This window comes from Acanthisitta chloris, unplaced genomic scaffold (genome assembly GCF_000695815.1).
Source record: "Acanthisitta chloris isolate BGI_N310 unplaced genomic scaffold, ASM69581v1 scaffold17323, whole genome shotgun sequence".
NCBI lineage: Eukaryota > Metazoa > Chordata > Aves > Passeriformes > Acanthisittidae > Acanthisitta > Acanthisitta chloris.
The window spans coordinates 1-18,122 of NW_008664513.1; the positions used below are offsets into that span (position 1 = coordinate 1).

General features: G+C 44.0%; 1 protein-coding gene across 1 annotated transcript; it reads right to left on the reverse strand.

The window, feature by feature from the left end:
* Positions 1–8: 8 nt before the first annotated feature.
* On the reverse strand, positions 9–7,672 carry LOC103799092 (bile acid receptor-like; the record flags this gene model as incomplete). The annotated part of the gene is made up of 10 exons (XM_009071389.1): positions 7,582–7,672; positions 6,607–6,969; positions 4,628–4,768; positions 3,881–4,020; positions 3,688–3,792; positions 3,298–3,397; positions 2,106–2,234; positions 1,631–1,747; positions 586–696; positions 9–178 (listed from the first exon to the last, which is right to left on the reverse strand). Coding segments are annotated over exons 1-10 (1,467 nt in total), but the record flags the coding sequence as incomplete, so codon positions are not given.
* Between the last annotated feature and the right edge of the window lie 10,450 nt (positions 7,673–18,122).

Consider the following 18,122-nt stretch of genomic DNA (forward strand, 5'->3'; position numbering starts at 1 on the left):
AGCAGCACCTCCGCGTGTGCGTGGTCCAGCGAGCGCAGCTCGGTCAGGCGCCCCAACAGCCGCGCGAAGTGCTGCGGGTCCTCGGGGTGCTGCAGCTTCGAGTACTTGTACAGGATGCCCAGCAGAGGCTCCTGAAGTTCCTCCACGTGGCGCTTGTTCCGCAGGAGCGGGCGGGTGGGGAAAGCACAGAGTCAGAGTCGTAGAATTTTAAGGGTGGACCTGACAGATCATCCACCCCAACCCCTGCCCTGGGCAGGGACACCTCCTCACTAGATCAGGTTGCTCAAGGCTCATCCAGCCTGGCCTTAAACATTGCCAGGGTTGGAGCAGCCACCACATCCTTGGGCAACCTCTTCCAGTGTCTCACCACCCTCAGAGTAAAAAACTTTTTTCTCACATCCAACCTAAACTTTCCTTCCTTCAGTTTGAACCCACCCTTGTCCTGTCACTGCAGTTCCTAACACAGAGTCTCTCTGGCTCCCTGTTGCCCTTCAGATAGTGAAAAGTTGCTGTGAGGGGTGGGTGCAGGGATGGGGGATGCTCAGGGCAGGTGACAGCTTGTTGTCACCTTCCCTGCTTTACCTGAAAAGAACACAGTTGTGGCCACGAGCAGAGCGTATTCCGTCTCGGTCACGTTGAGTTCCCCCATGCTTCGGTAGAAGTAGAACAGGGCAGTGATAAATTCCTCGGTGATGCCTTGGAAAGGAAGGGAAATAGGACATTATTTCAGTACATTTGGGTTTGTGTGGATGGCAGGAGGTAATCCTGCATCTCAATCCAGTGAGGTCACACCTGTGCTACAGAGATGGCTAAGGGATTGGAGCATCTCTCTTAGGAGGAAATTGGATGAACTCTAAGGTCCATTTGAACCCCATAACATACTATGAAACTATGAAATGGTGAATCGTTGGACTCCATGACCTTAGAGGCTTTTCCAACCTGAATGATTCCATGATTCTATGAAAAGCTGAGAGAGCTGAGGCCATTCAGTCTCAAGAAGAGGTGACTGAGAAAGACCTCATCAGTATCTGCAGGGAGGTGTCAGAGGCTGGCTCAGGCTCTGCCCTGTGTGTCCAGATAGGCAATGGGTAGAAACTGATGCCCAGAAGTTCTACCTGCATGAGGATAAACTTCCTTCCTATGCAGTGACCACACACTGGAACAAATTGCCCAGAGAGGATGTGGAGTTTCCCTCACTGGAGATATCCCAGAACCATCTGGACACAACCCTGTGCCATGAGCTCTGGGCTGGCCCTGCTTGAGCAGGGAGATTGGACCAGATGATCCACTGTGGTCCCTTCCAACCTGACCCATCCTGTGATTCTGTGCCTCTTGTAAGGCTGTTTCATTGCATGAAATAGTTAACAAACTTTGTGAAAACAATGTTAATTTCCTAAATAGTACCCAGAGTTGTGTTGCTGTTGCATTGTGGAGCTTTGGATGTATATATAGCTCAAGGCTTTATCCTGGGATATAATCAGACATGAGCACCACCTCTTCCTGCCACAAGGATCTTGAGGGAGAGAGGACAGGGAGCAGTGGCCACAGGGACAGTGTTGCTCAGGGGGATTAACAACAGGACCAGCAAAGCAAAAGATTCCCAGCATTTAGATTCTGAGACCTCCATTACCTGTGGTTGTAGTGGAAGTTGGACTTTCCTCATTGTGAGACATTTCCATGGAATAAATGTTTTTGTCAAGGTTTTGAACATGACAACACGTCCCATGGTCAGAAAGTCTTACATGACCTGAAACAAGACAGATGACAGTTCTCAGCCAAGCTTAAAGTGACTTAAAATATTTGTCTCCAAGATATATACCCAAAGCCATGTGACTTTTCCCCATCAATATAGGAAAACGTGGAAATAAATGATTTTTTTCCCTGAGATCTATGCAGGTATTAAACCCCTTCTGTTTTTGGCATCTGGCACCAAGTTCTTTGTTGCATTATTGTTGGTCAAAGTCTCTTGTGTTCAACCTGACACAATATATAGCAAGTCATTAATATAGCCATTCACCCCATAATTTCTGCAGGCACTCAGAAATGTTGCTCTTTGTTGGGAACCTCCTCCTGGTGTTGGTAGAAAGCTCACTAGTGCAACTTACTTCCACTGGTTGAGGGTTGGCACTCGCTCAGTCTTTGGTTGTATATTTGGGCTGAGCGCAGGAACATTGCCTCGACTGTTGACCCTTTCAGCAGTGCAATCTGGTCCTCACTAGCTAAACTTTCAAATCCTGCAGAGAAAGGTCTGTGTTGAGAATCAAGGAAGGCTGAGGCTGCCTTTAAACTCTTAACATAAGGTGAGAAAATGATTATTTTTTTTAATAAACCCTTGACTGGAAAAGAGGACATAGTTAAGTGATGAGTGTGCCAAAGGCTATTGGGATCTTGTGTGCAGGTTAGACAGTTGAAGATAAAAAGGAGGAGAGGTTGGCAGTGTCCAGAGTTAGAAGATTCACAGGGAGTTACAAGTAAAGACTTTTTCAAAAAATTCTTCCTAATATCTGATGTATGTTGCTTGACCTGATACCTGATAAATTTGCTATATTGCTTAGTGACTGTGGATATTCCCCTTATTGATCCATTATCTTTTTTAATATTCTGTCCATCTTTTGACAAGTTCATTATCTGCACTTATAATTCCTGTGCCAAGGAACTTCAGTGATTTTCTCTTCATCCAGATCAAAGTAGGATATGTAACATATGAAAACAATCAGCTCATCCATTCTTTCAGCTCTGTCCCAAAGGAGTTCCAAATCACATCCAGCACCTGCTTTAGACATGGTGATTGACTTTTGTCAGGGTTTGACAACAAAAAAATTCTCCTCCTCCCTGTCAGATGTTACTTTGTCAACTTTACATTGAAACTCAGTGAATTTAATTGCATTTCCCCTTGTTCCTTTATGACAGGAAAACATGAATAGGAGCACCTGATTAGTCCCTTCTGTGCTGCCTTTGCCTTTGGAGGAACATCTGATTTTTCTTTAGTGATTATGATAAATGGCAAAGTCAATTGGATTTCAGAGAATGTGTTGGAAAAGGGAGTCTCTCAGGATGGTATTTTGGAGTCCATGTGCTTCCAGAAAGTGTCTCTTCTCCACACCAGAAATGCAAAAGGAATCTCATCCTAGCAAAAGTTTGAAGTGAAACTTCTAAGTTGTCCTCTGGACAAGTAAATGGTAAATTAGAAGGAAAAATTAGTCAGTTGAAAACATTTCCTTAAAGCCTGTATTTTCCTTGGATTCCTGCCACCAGTATGCTTTGGTTTCTGTAATATTCCCAAAGGAAGAAACTTACCTGGAAGTCTCTTTGTGAAATCCACTAACACTTGTACGTGGACAACAGCTGTCTCAGAGAGACGCAGGAAACTTTCCTCGGGACTTGCAGTTTCTTGTAGCTGCATGAAAGAGAAAAAAGACATCTGATCAAGGTACAGTGCTGAGGATAACAACAGCTCAGCAGTGCAGCTGAGTGTACTGATACCTACAAACTTCTTGGCTTCCTCAAGGGGAATTGTGTATTTTTGATGTGCTGCTACAATGTGGTCAAGAAGCTGATGTTCCCCTGGAGTAAGTTCCATCTTCTCTGGGATCTGTTAGGAAAGAAATCAATCAAGTGACATTGACTAGGGGACAGTGCTGAGGATAACAACAGCTCAGCAGTGCAGCTGAGTGTACTGATACCTACAAACTTCTTGGCTTCCTCAAGGGGAATTGTGTATTTTTGATGTGCTGCTACAATGTGGTCAAGAAGCTGATGTTCCCCTGGAGTAAGTTCCATCTTCTCTGGGATCTGTTAGGAAAGAAATCAATCAAGTGACATTGACTAGGGGTAAAAAGAAATGCTAAAAAGAGGTATTTTAAATAGAAGAATATCCCACTTTTCCAGATCTTGTTGTAGATGACACATGCTTACTATTCAGTCCCTCATCTTCCAGCTTTATGTTGCAAAGGAAACTGCTCTTCTGCTTGAAGTTCTTCCTGAGTCGCTTTGACTTGCACTGGACTTCAGTCAGCAAACCTGGGAGGGGTGGGAGTGGCAGCAATATTAATTAGGATTTGAAATCATCACTGTATTAGGGATAACTCAAGTCTTGCACCACCTAGAAGGACCTTATTAGGAATAGCTCAAGTCTTGCACCACCTAGAAGGACCCCCACACTGGAGGATGTGACGTGTGATTTGTCAGGTGAGTTGGTGTTCAGTATCCACCAAAGGCCTGAGGGTTTCCAGTCTCTTTCTGCCTGTGGTTCTGTGATACACAGACACCAGAATTTTTCATCAAAGACTATCATGCAACTTTTCTTTTTTTTTCCCTCTAAACACTAAAGCACATCTGATCTGCTCACTGCTGTCCTGACAAGGTGCAGGAAATTTAGCTTCTCTTGTTAGTACTTCCTTTCTTTTTTCCTTGTAATATCTTTGAAGAACAGCACTCCGCTTGAGCACATACTTCCCAAGCATTGCCAGTTTCTCCACATGGAGATGCCACAGTTCTACAGACTCCAGAGTGAATTTCTCTACAGCGAAGTGAAGTTTAGACCAGTAGCTTTTAGCTCTCTTGAGAAGGGATTGACTCTGGGAAAGGTTTCCTCGAGTAAAGCAGCCAGCATGGAAGGGACACTTACACTCTGCCAGCATTCCCACAGCTTTGCACTTCTTGAGGCGACACTCCTGGCACTTCCTTCTCATGTACATGTCCATCTCACAGTGCCCTCCGTTCTTGCACCGATACACAGCATTCTTGGTTATGCTGCGGCGAAAGAAACCTGTGGACAAGGACCAGGTTAGGGCTGAAGCAATCTGAGGAGCTTTATCTCATCTGAATTTAAAGAATTGAAGTGTCTTTCGGGTTTGTTTTGTTTTGTTTTTTTTAAATGGAAACGTTGCCTTGATTATAAGTTTGGTTTTTAGCAATATGGTTATATTTGGTTCTTTCTGGCTAATATTAATTGCTGTTTTCCATACAGAGAATCACATGGAAAGGATACACAAGAATCATCTGGTCCAACTCTTGGCCTTGCACAGGACACCCCAAAATCCACCATGTGCCTGAGAGGGTTGTCCAAATGCTCCTTCAGCTGTGTCAGACTTGGGGCTGTGCCCACTGCCCTGGGGAGCTGTTCCAGTGCCCAAACACTCTCTGGGGGAAGAATCTTCTCCCAGTATTCATCCCAAACCTCCTCTGACACAGCTCCCCCCCAGCCATGTGTCCTGTCATTGTCACAGAGCCTCCGCTGCCCCTCATGAAGGAGCTGCAGACCCCAGTGAGCTCTGCCCTCAGTCTCTTCTCCAGCTGAACAACCCCAGTGCCCTCAGCCTCTCCTCATGTGGCCCCTCCAGACCCTTCACCACCTTCATTACCTCCTTTGGATGTTCTCTAATACCTTTATATCTTTCTTGGTGCCCAAACTGCTCCCAGTGCTCAGGGTATGATTAGGCATCATCCAGATGCTGCTTGAGCTCTGACAATGACCACTGCCCTGAGGAGCTCTTCAGTGCCCAAACACCTCTGGAGGAAGAACCTTCTCCTCATATCCAACCTAATCCTCCCCTGACACAACTCCAGCCATTCCCTGTGTCCTGTCACTGGTCACAGAGAGCAGAGATCAGTGCTGGCCCTCATGAGAGAGTTCCCATGTAGAAAGTTAAAATATAATTAGCAAGTAATTACTACTTGCTTTTAGTTAATTTTATTAAATAAGGGAAATTAATAACACTGAAGTAAATCTATAATAAATGTTCACAAGGAAATCAGCACCTGCTTAAGCAGAGACTGTTCTAGTGAGTCCTCAATGCACAAATGAGATACTTGAAATGCACCCTTCACCCATTACCTCCTTTGGATGTTCTCTAATACCTTTATATCTTTCTTGGTGCCCAAACTGCTCCCAGTGCTCAGGGTATGATTAGGCATCATCCAGATGCTGCTTGAGCTCTGACAATGACCACTGCCCTGAGGAGCTCTTCAGTGCTTCTCTAATACCTTTATATCTTTCTTGGTGCCCAAACTGCTCCCAGTGCTCAGGGTATGATTAGGCATCATCCAGATGCTGCTTGAGCTCTGACAATGACCACTGCCCTGAGGAGCTCTTCAGTGCCCAAACACCTCTGGAGGAAGAACCTTCTCCTCATATCCAACCTAATCCTCCCCTGACACAACTCCAGCCATTCCCTGTGTCCTGTCACTGGTCACAGAGAGCAGAGATCAGTGCTGTCCCTCATGAGAGAGCTCCCATGTAGAAAGTTAAAATATAATTAGCAAGTAATTACTACTTGCTTTTAGTTAATTTTATTAAATAAGGGAAATTAATAACACTGAAGTAAATCTATAATAAATGTTCACAAGGAAATCAGCACCTGCTTAAGCAGAGACTGTTCTAGTGAGTCCTCAATGCACAAATGAGATACTTGAAATGCTCAGTTAAACACAGACATTTCCAAAAAAGGTTATGAAAATGTGAATCTGGAGTAAGTATGATAGGGGAATGAAAATCTGTAGAAACAGCAGCTTAAAAGATCACAAACTCTGTTTAAATCACAGATGTGGAACGTGCTGAGCACTGTGGGACAGATTCTGGGCAAGCTGCAGGTCACCTGTGCTCACCTTTACAGCCCTCGCAGGTCAGTGCGTTGTAGTGATATCCAGAGGCTTTGTCACCACACACCACACACAGCTCCTCCTGCCCCTTCAGCCTCACGGAGTGGTTTAATCTCGGCCTCTTTAAGCCCTGGTATCCCCCATCATCCATGTGTGGGGGCAGGAAGGGAGGTTTGCTGAGCTCACAGCTGCTGACGACGCACGGCCCCTCGCTGTACACAGGGTCCAGCCCATATGTGCCATATGGGGATGGAGGGGGCTGAGACTGCAGGGCTGGAGCAGGAATTGGGACTGCTGAGTACTGGCAGTAAGGTGCAGTCTGGAAATCCGTGTCTTGCAGCTGGTAGTTGATGTGTTCTGGTAAAACATCTGCATACAGGGGAAATTGAAAGTGAAATAAGAGCCTGGAGAATTATCTCAACATCAGCTGCTTGAAAGTTTTCAAATGTTTTGTGGGTTTAATATCATAAATATAGAATCAACTGGGTTGGAAAAGACCCCCAAGATCATCAAGTCCAACCCTACTGTGGTCACTAGACCATGGCACTAAGTGCCACATCCAGTCTCAGCTTGAAAACCTCCAGGGATGGTGAATCCACCACCTCCCTGGGCAGCACATTCCAATGCCTGAGCACTCTCTCCAGAAAAAATCTCTTCCTAATCTCCAACCTAACCCTTCCCTGGCAGAGCTTGAGTCTGTGCCCTCTTGTCCTGCTGCTGGTTGCCTGGGAGAAGAGAACAACCCCCACCTGACTCCAACCTCCTCTCAGGGAGGTGCAGAGCGTGATAAGGTCTCCCCTGAGCCTCCTCTTCTCCAGGCTGAACACCCCCAGCTCCCTCAGCCTCTCCTCATGGCACTTGTGCTCCAGTCCCTTCACCAGCCTCATTGCTCTTCTCTGGACCTGCTCCAGCACCTCAGTGTCCCTCCTCAACTGTTAATTTTGCTATATTATCAGAGTATAAAACTGTTGCTTTACTCACCATAGTACTGTATGGGCTCAGGAAGGCAATACCCATCAGGGACAGTGACAAAGGTGTTGGCCATGTTCTGCTCCCAGCTGCACTGTTTCATCCACTTTGCTGTGGGATAGACTTCAATGCCAACCTGGAGAAATGGGAAAGTAAGAGAAACATCCAGTGAGGAAAGGGTTGCTGTGTAGGTTTAACCACAGAGCTACAAAGAGAAACTCATTGGGAGAGTTTGTGGATCGTAAGGAAATCAATTTGTGTGAAGTCACCTAACACCCTCAATGAGGCTGCAAAATTGTCCTGATAGTACAGATTCAGGATAGAGTCCATTCCTAAATTCCCAAGTCATTTTTACAACTGTTTTGCTCTGAATTTTACACTAAATCAGACTAATCACTGGTGAATTCTCAAGTTCAGAAAGAGATTGAAAGGAGCTTCAATGGACAGAACTTGCTATAGGCATAAGTTAGGGCACAGATGTTCTGTTTTTGCACCATGTTGGGCTTTTAGTGAATTTGTTTCATTCACTTTTCATGCAGATTTGAAGCAAATAGATACAGGAAAATAACATGGAAAGGGCAGCATGGAATATCTCTTCTTCCCCATGTGAGTACTTGTTTCTGCAGTAAAAGTCATGTTTGCCTCACTAAGCACTGCCTGATGGACATTTAAAAGGATGGACATTTATTGCTTTCAGAGTGCAAAGCATCCAGAGAAGACAAAAAAATCCATCTCCTCTAGGGTGAGAGAGCTTTCCACTGTCCCTTGGAGCCTGAACTGGTTGGATGCATTGACACTGACAATACCAAAGTGCTTTGAGAGCTTACAGGGACACGGTGAGAATTGCTATTGTGCCTTGTGTTCAAAACTGATCTTATTTTTCAGCAATTTGAACTATAAATTCAAATTTAGAGATTTGTGTGCTCTAACAATTCTTGCAAGGGATTTAGAAGCAAAAAAAATGTCTGTGTGGGCACTGGCGTGAGCTGGGTTTGAGGTGTGTGTGTGTAGAGAACACGTCTGGTACTGCTCAGAGATTGAGAGCTAAGAGATTGCTGTTAGAGGAGTAGGTAGGAACTATTTTCCTTGCCCTCTTGTCCCTTTGTGTGTGGGATGTGGCCACAAATTAAAGGAATGTTGTGCCTGATGCCCGTGGAGTAAGGACTTTATGAGTCAATTTGCCCATGAACTCCTCATAGGCTTTCCCTGAGCAGATGAAAGGGCAGAAAAGATGAAAAACCACAGATGTACTTGGAAAAGACCAAAGCCAACTACTCTGCAACAGGATCCTCTGCCTGTGCCTCTTGCAGGATTTCCAGCAAATTGAGTCTAAAGATCTTCCTTGAAAGCCTTACGTGGTGAAGTTTGAGCAATGCCTGTACCTGTCCACAGCTGGGAAAATGGATGTGTCATTCCAGGGAATCTGAAGTGCTGTCTGGAAAGACACACATCCCTTCCCCCAAAGTGCACACAGAGCTCTGGGGGTGACCACTTTCTCTTGGTGTTGTCAGCAGAAGGTGAAAGGATGCAGCAAGGCTGGAATGCTGTTTTTGTGTTATCTCTGCGAGTAAATATTTGTTTGAGAGCAAAATGACTCACTGAATCATGAGCTCCTTATCAGCTAGATCAATTTGGCCTGGGCAAAGTCTACATTTTTTTCCCAAAAAAATGTGTATTTGCTGAGGAAATGTGAATTCCAGTAGTTTCTTTAAATAAAAATAGGAAAAGAATAGAAGCTACAATAAAACTGCACTGACCCAAGCTGATAAAAGCATGTTGGGGGTATGAAGTTCAGATTGCCAAGTATAAGGTGGTTGGTTGATCAGACATCCTAAATCATGGGAGCAGAATTTCCTTAGGCAAAGTTTCCTCAAATCAGGTATTGCATGAGGAAGAATTTAACCCTTTCTTCCTGATTTTTATGACTAATAACAGTGATCAGATGCAACCACAGAATTCCCAGCTTAGAATCATAGAATCATAGAATAGTTTGGGTTGAAAAGGACCTTAAAGATCATTTAGTTCCAACCCCCCTGCCATGGGCAGGGACACCTTCCACTAGACCAAGTAGCTCACAGCTCCATCCAACCTGGTCTCAAACACTTCCAGGGATTGGACACCCACAACTTCTCTGAGCAACCTGTTCCAATGCCTTACCTCCCTCACAGTAAGTATTTTCTTCCCAATATTTTATCTAAACCTACTCTCAGTCTGAAGCCCCTTGTCCTGTCACTCCAGACCCTTGTAAAACGTCTCTCTCCAAGTTTCCTGTAGGCCACAATTAGGGCACCCCAAAGCCTTACAAAGAATGACTTTGTAAACTGAAGATCTGACAGTAAGAGAAGGTTATAAAGAGGAAATCCAGGGTTGTTTGAGGAATGCTCCACTGTCTCAAAATGAGACTCGATGATTGTGCCTGTGCATGAACATTAAGTGTCTGATTTTCTGGCACTGCAGAATTTAGCATTGACAGGTTTGTTCTTCTGATGGAACATAACACTGAGCTTTTTAAAGCAAAAACCAAAGGGAAAGAAGAGAATATGGTTTGTAAGGAAGGAACTTCATTTCCTAGGACAGGAAAGTTTTGATTATTTATCAGATTGGCTGTGATAGTTGTGTGTTCCAACCTTTGCCTCCCCCTGGTATGTGAGTGAGGCAGCAGCAGGGAGGTCTCCTCTGAGCTGCAGCAGTGGCTGAGTCTCATGATGCATTACATGCTGCTCTCCCCAGAGCTCAGGAGCCTCCCTAATCCCTCACACCTCATGGGACTGACCTAAGGGACATTTCCTCAGGCCACACATATGTTCATTAACCCTTTGCCAGGCAGAAATGAATTCTGCATGTGCCCAGAGCTTGGCTTGGTGAAGCTGAGCAATCCCTGACAGATGTGCCCAGCTGTCACTTTCAAAACACCACAAACTTGGACAAAGTTGAAATAAGGTTGGAGTAACAGGTTCAGATGTTTGGGGCAGTTACAGTTGTGCCACTCCCAAACCAAACTATTTTGTGCCCATTTTTCCGTGTACTCTCAGTATAACCATATGTTTGTGTATTTCTTCTTTAAAAGGAAGCAAACACAGAATAACATTCCCAGAGATGATGCATTAAGGTCTTTAGCCAAAAAGTAGAAAGGACTGGAAGCAAAAGATGAATTTTTTAATCCCTTGTTTCATAGCAGTAACACAGATAGGATGAAAATCCTTCCAGTCCTCAGTCACATAGACTGACCTGAAAGAAAATGTCATCTGTGCACTTGCACATGCTGTTCCCTGTTTCTCCCTCTTCTGCTGAGCATTTTCATGTGGCAAATCCTGACCAGGTGAGGGAATGGTGTTTGTTTCAGAAGAGGAGCTAACTTAGACTGGAGGTTGCTTAAGCATGTTGGAAAATGTAATTTTACAGACTTAGTTTTGCCAGTAATTTCTGAGCTGAAAATGTTCAGTATAAACCAGAATGTGTGTCAGTTTAAGGGGTTGGTTATCATCAGAAATTCAGCCACATTCAATTCTTAGTCTTGTCTTAGATTTGTCAATTTATCAAAGATGGAAACTAGGAAGGAAAAAAACCTCATTAATTCCTAGAAGTAAGGTAGAATCATAACTAGAATGTACACGTTCAGATTAGAATCTGTCCTATACATCAGTTTATAGCTATTTATGGTAAAGGATGTGGATTTTATCATTTTTATTGCTATAAAATCCCATATCATAGAGCAACTTATCATCAACTTATCAAATCTATGAAGATGCAAAACACACTTTAGCAGGGGCACAAGGAGCGCTCTCAGAGCTCCAGATTGACCTTTAGCTGCTGTTGTAAATATTTTGACAGTTGGGTCATGGAGAAACTTGTTGTTTACAGGGAATTTTAGGAACTCAAGCTGAAGGTCTTCACCATGGATTGAACACACCTTGGGGCACATAATGTGAACTCAAGGCACGTTCAGTGTTCAGTGCTGTGCTCTGATTGCTGCTGAAAGCATAGCTTGGGGGGGTTTATCTGGGAAATTTAAACCTAAAACTGGCATAAAAAATGAACTGAGCACAAGCCAAGTCAACTAGGTGTGATGCCAGGTGATATATTCAGCCTCACTCAAGCAGTTCAGTAATCAGTGTGTAATTAAAGAATGATTTTGTTGTTGGATCACTTCATTGATCCTCTCTGCAGCTGACATGTATTACTAAGGTTTTCTCTGTTCCTCCTGGTTTTACTGTGCCAAGAAGTTTCCCAAAGAAATCCCACTTTTCTTCCCATTAAATGCATTATCTCCTGGTCATATAACAACCATAACAGGAATTGACTTCTTTCACCAATGGATTGTGCCTTGAAATCTTCCTTTGGAGTTGTTACCCCATGGATAATTATTTCAGAGGCATCATTTTTATACATTTTGAAATGAGCAGTTAGAGGCTGTTTGAAACTCACAGTTTTCCAGGTACTTTGGGGAAGGGAAACGAATGATTGAATGTAAAAGTAATTTTTGTTCTTTCTGCATGTCAAGTGAAGTAGTGTTGGAACAAATCCTTGGCAGTAGGATGCCAAATTTGAAAGTGCCTGCTTTCGGTTTGCATTTAGTCAGATGTTTGAAAAGAAAGGAAAAAACAGGGGGAAAAAAAAAAGAAAAAGAAGAAAAAAAGCCCAAAGCTTGAAATATATTCACATGGCAAAGTGATGTATGGCTACAGCAACAATTTATAATCCCAGAGCATGCAGAGAAGGAAATTAAATACTTACAGTAGTTCCAGGGAGCTTCTCACTTCCAGAGTGGAGTCCGTGGGGCTGCAGCGCCGATCCCAGCTCGGATCCAGCTGGAGCAAGCCAGGCCTTTCCCTATTTATCAGTGTGTGTGCACACAGCAGGCTCCAGACACTCCGCAGAGCAGTGTACGGCTCCGAGACACGAACTTCCCACACAGCCTCCACTGGGGTCGGAGCAAGGGCAGCTCCAAGCCCACATAAATCACATCACAACTGGGTCATCAGGGACAGAGGCCATGGGGACCCTCACGTCACTGCTTCCCAGAGTTCTCCTGCCTGAGGACTAAATATTCTGCTTGCTTGGTGGAGTTTAAAATTCTCCCGTTTTGCTTGTTTCACGTGGACGGGTCGGAGTGTGGCTGGAAAATGGTCATTTCCCAAGCACAGGAAGCACTGCAGGAGGATTCTTTGGAGATAGCTACATGAGACAATAATTTGAATCTCCAAACACTTACCTTGTGCTCCCTGTGCTGATCCTGACATCCCTGTGGTGATGCAGCACACACAAGGCTCACAGATGCATGAAGTTCATCAGCTTAAATGACCTTAAGTTCATGTTGCTCCTAATTTCTGCCAAATTTCGTTCTTAAACCCCCAAATATTTCCATGAGTGATCATTTCAATAAACTAATATTGCAAGTTGATGTTTTCATCATTCCTAGGTGGAAGATGTGACTTTTTGGATAGGGAATTTTCTTGTCAGGTGTTGTGCCATTCCATGTGCTCCCTAAACCAGCAGGCTTCAAACATCCTCACTCTCTTTTCCTCTCTGTAGGAGAAATTTTCCAACCAGAGACACATAGAATCACCAAATATCCTGAGCTGGAAGGAATCACAAGGATCATTGAAGTCCAACTCCTGACCCTGCACAGGACAACCCCAACCCCATTTACCTCAGGAAAACCTGGTTCTGTTGTACACTGCATGGAATGAGATGGCCAAAGGGAAAAATAATTTCCTGTTGGATATCTTACAGCAAAGTCACTTAAAATAGAGTTTAGGGACAGAAGGTTTTCATGGAAAAAACCAAACTGACATCACCCTTCAAAGGAGAGTAGTGTTTGTATTCCGTGGACTCCAGAGAAGAGTAGCCCTAAGGCTGCTAATTTCATGTACTGTGGCACCATTGAGGAGTCTGTTAGTCTTTGGAGGTGCAAGGGTTGAGTTTGACTTTCAGGAACAAAGAGGATTGCCTGACAGATGTTATTTGAGCATATCCTGGGGGGTTTTTTTGAGGTTTCAGATGTCCTGCATCGATCACATGTGGTGATGGAAGGCTGAGATGCATAGGTTGTTCAGTAGAGATAAAGATATCATCTTTAAACTTAATTATGCTCAGCATTTGACCTTCTGGTGAAAGCAGCCACATACAGCAACTTACTGAGCTGTCCAAAAAACCTCCGTGATAAAAATGAAGAATTTAGGATTGATAGAAATAAGATTTTTGTCATCTCTTTCACATATCCCATTGGCTTTTTCATCCAGCCTTTCTCATGAAAGCTGGAAAAACAAGCAGAGGTGTGTGAAATGTTTAGCTTTTAAATACTACTGACTTTTATTTTTAGTCCTTTTCTGCTAGAAGTTTCCTTGCTGATAAGCTGTTCAATTGTCCCTGTGGGATGTGAGTGTTTAGAGCCTGTTGACCACAGGGAACTTAAGCCTGAAGCTCAGGTATCAGATCCTCATTCTGTAGAGTGTTGTAAAGCCTCATGGATTCCGAGTAAATTCAATTTCTAAAATAACCACATAAATAAATGTATAAAGTAAGTATATAATGCTTAGTTGTGGTAGAAATGAGCTGCAGTGCCACATTAAATTCTGGGCCCCTCAGCTCAGGAGGGACATTGAGGGGCTGGAGCAGGTCCAGAGAAGAGCAACGAGGCTGGGGAAGGGACTGGAGCACAAGTGCCATGAGGAGAGGCTGAGGGAGCTGGGGGTGTTCAGCCTGGAGAAGAGGAGGCTCAGGGGAGACCTTCTCACCCTCTGCAACTCCCTGACAGGAGGTTGGAGTCAGGTGGGGGTTGGTCTCTTCTCCCAGGCAACCAGCAGCAGGACAAGAGGGCACAGACTCAAGCTCTGCCAGGGGAGGGTTAGGTTGGATATTAGGAAGAGATTTTTTAGGGAGAGAGTGCTCAGGCATTGGAATGTGCTGCCCAGGGAGGTGGTGGATTCACCATCCCTGGAGGTTTTCAAGATGAGACTGGATGTGGCACTTAGTGCCATGGTCTGGTGACCACGGTAGGGTTGGACTTGATGATCTTGGAGGTCTTTTCCAACCCAGTTGATTCTGTTTCTATGATACATTTGATTCTATGATTAAGCCTTAGCCCATGGTTAATTACCCCACGCTATCTTCATAGCTGTGGTAGTGTAGCTGTTTTGCAGAGTTGTGCAGTGATTCAGACCAGGGGACTGGTTAAATACATATATTTATGTTAGATATAGATATTTACGTTATTTTAGTAGAACACTTCTCCTAGGCAAAGCTTAGCATGCCAAAAATGGGAGACCTGAGGGTGCACTTGAGTTACCTGAAGAACTGTTGCCCAGAAGAGGAAAATAAACTCTTTTCCATAATTATAAATAATCAGGAAACAAAAAGGTTATTTGGGAGTAAGGAAAAATTAAATTAGATAGTAGAGAAAGCAATTACTGTGGTAAAAATAGCAGTGGAGTAAGTTGCTTGTACAATCTTCTTCACTGGATGTTTTGAAGATCAGTTTGAGCTGAACTCGGGAATTGTTATCTCTGAGTTATTTTCATCTGCAAAGGAGCAGAGAGGACCTTTAAGCTCTCTCCCAGCTCTGTTTTCTGTTATTTTTCTATACAAACATCAGTTTTGTAACACACTAATGAAGTCTCTGATCAGTAACATGCCTAGAGCCTTCTCAGTGGGCCAAGGAAATAATCCCAGACCTCAAGCTTACTTTACTAGAGGTGAGTAAACAACATGTTACTCATAGATAAAGCCTGAAAATATTCTCTGAAGAAGTTCATGTCATGAGCCAACATCTAGAAGTGCCACTGAAGTGAAGAATGAGGGACATGCATGTTTTCCTAAGAAAATAAGCAGATCTGGTGACATCAGCCTGACCTGAACAGTGTGTGTTGCACCACTGGTGCAGCCTCACTGCCAGCACTAACTGGGACTTCTGTGGCTCAAATCTCCACAGAGTCTCCTTTGGGCAGCTGGGGCTAAGGATTTGGTGAGTGGGGAAACTGAAGATGAAGGAAGAGCTTCCCTGGATCGATACCTGTGGAAAGAATCTGCTCAGTACTGTTCTTTGTTCATCTGAACTGGAGATTTGAGATCTCAGGGACTCGTTTGGTATCCGAATAGTTAAAGGAAATGGTATCTACTCCAGCTGGATCTTCTCTACATAACTGACCCGTTTGGCTTGATCTGGTATTGGATTGTTTACGTAACTTCAGTAATTAACCACTATCAGCCTCATTAATGAAACATAAACCACCTCTTCTGCTCATTTATAAAGTATTTGTCAAACAAAACTCAAACAAAGGGCAGAATCTCAGCACAGTAACAGTGCTCTGAGAGCTACTGAGCCCCTGACTGCAAGTCACAACGGTCACTTGTTGTTGTTTTTCAGTGAAGCTGAAGCAGAAGTGATGGCATTGTGTATTGCTCTTGGCTAACTTCTCCCCAAACCATCTGAGATCTGTCACATGAGGGCAAGGATGCCTGGACAACTATTTTGGCCATTTCAGTACTAAATACTGATGTTCCAGCTCATTACTGTAAATCATTGAATGATGAAAGCAAGAGTCAAATGCTAAACAATTGGAAGCCCTTGGAAAACTAATTGCTAATTACAGTAATTGTTGTTCTATCTGAGTTAAAGGTTATATGGAAAAGTAGATTATTTCGTGCTAGGATGAAATCACTCCTGTTGGGAAACTTCTGATCAATGTTAAGGAAAGCTGAGTGTTAACAGCAGAGCTTGTGAATCAAACTGATCTAAGTCTCTACCTGTTTTTGCTTTAGAGAGATAAAATGTGTTATTTCCTTTATTTATAACATTTATGTATTTCACATACACTGCAGACAAATCTGTGCCAAAAGTTTTGTGTTCCAAGAGCTTGCACTTCTGATTTGTTGAGCAACTCAGGGAAAAAACCTACAAGATTTCTATTCCCCCTCTCCTCTTGATCTTACTATTGATGTACTACTTACAATCCTACTTACTGATCTTCCAAAGGAGCAGCAGTGTTGGGATTTTCTGCATGGGCATGGACCTGCCCTGGGCAGGGACACATCCCACCAGGCCAGGCTGCTCAAGACTTTATCCAACCTGACTTTGAACACTGCCAGGGCTGGGGCATCCACAGCCTCCTTGGGGCATCCATAGACTCCCTGGGGCATCCAGAACCTCCCTGGGGCATTCACAGTCTCCCTGGGCAACCTGTGCCAGTGTCTCACCACCCTCACAGCAAAAAACCTTTTTCTCACATCCAACCCAACCTAGACCTCCTTCAGTTTGAACCTCCTTCAGTTTGAATAGGACAAGGGGTAATGGGTTCAAACTGAAGGAGGGGAAAATTAAGCTAGATAGGAAAAAAATTCTTCCCTGTGAGGGTGGTGAGACATTGGCACAGGTTGCCCAGGGAGGCTGTGGCTGCCCCAACCCTGGTGGTGTTCAAAGCCAGGTTGGATGAAGTCTTGAGCAACCTGATCTAGTGAGGAGGCCTTCAGTTTGAATAGGACAAGGGGTAATGGGTTCAAACTGAAGGAGGGGAAAATTAAGCTAGATAGGAAAAAAATTCTTCCCTGTGAGGGTGGTGAGACATTGGCACAGGTTGCCCAGGGAGGCTGTGGCTGCCCCAACCCTGGTGGTGTTCAAAGCCAGGTTGGATGAAGTCTTGAGCAACCTGATCTAGTGAGGAGGTGTCCCTGCCCAGGGCAGGGGTTGGCACTGGATGATCTGTAAGGTCCATTCCAACCCTTAAATTCTATGATTCTGTGATTACAATCTCCTGCAACATTCTCAGAGTTGGTAGTTCATAGAGAATACTTGTAACTCTGAACAGTGAAGTGACTGCAATCTCAGAGTTGGTAGTTCATAGAGAAAACTTGTAACTCTGAACAGTGAAGTGACTGTACTTTGTAGGTACAGCAAGGGGCAGCCAAGTCCTGGACCTGATTGCCATAAAGCAGATCGTGACACTCTGTGTTAAGCATTACAAAATAATTCTTGTGGAACCCCTTGCTCAGCATTTTATCAGCAGTGTAGTCTTGCTGCTGAGAGACTGAACTAGCTGGATAGATCCATTTATCAATGATAATGGTTTTCCTCTTTTCTAGCCTGGATTCCATCTTAAGGACATTTGTTTTAGTAGGAAAAAGAATATTAGACTCATAAATGTGAGTGCTGTGGTGCAGTGGGTGACTCCTCAAGATTTATCAAAGCAGGATAATTAGGAGGAACAATAAGACTGAATTTCTTGGTAATAACTTTTGTCACAGGACACAACTCTGGTTTATGCCATGGTAATCCACCTTGAAGTATGGTCTGGGAAATGCAAGAGGAGGATTCACTTGGCCTCCTGGGCCATGATTTTCTGTGCTATAGTTTTGCTGAGGGCAATACCAGTGAAACTGTGACAGTAGCTGATGGTTGTCTTGACAGCATCAGACAATGTTAAACGTGAGCGGTCAGAGTGTTTGGGGGCTGTGGTGTAATTTAAACGTGGTGAGCAGTCAGAGTGTTTGGGGGCTGTGGTGTAAGAAGGGTGGTTTGCTTTTCAAACTGCTATAGCTGCTGAAATAGTTCCTTCTTG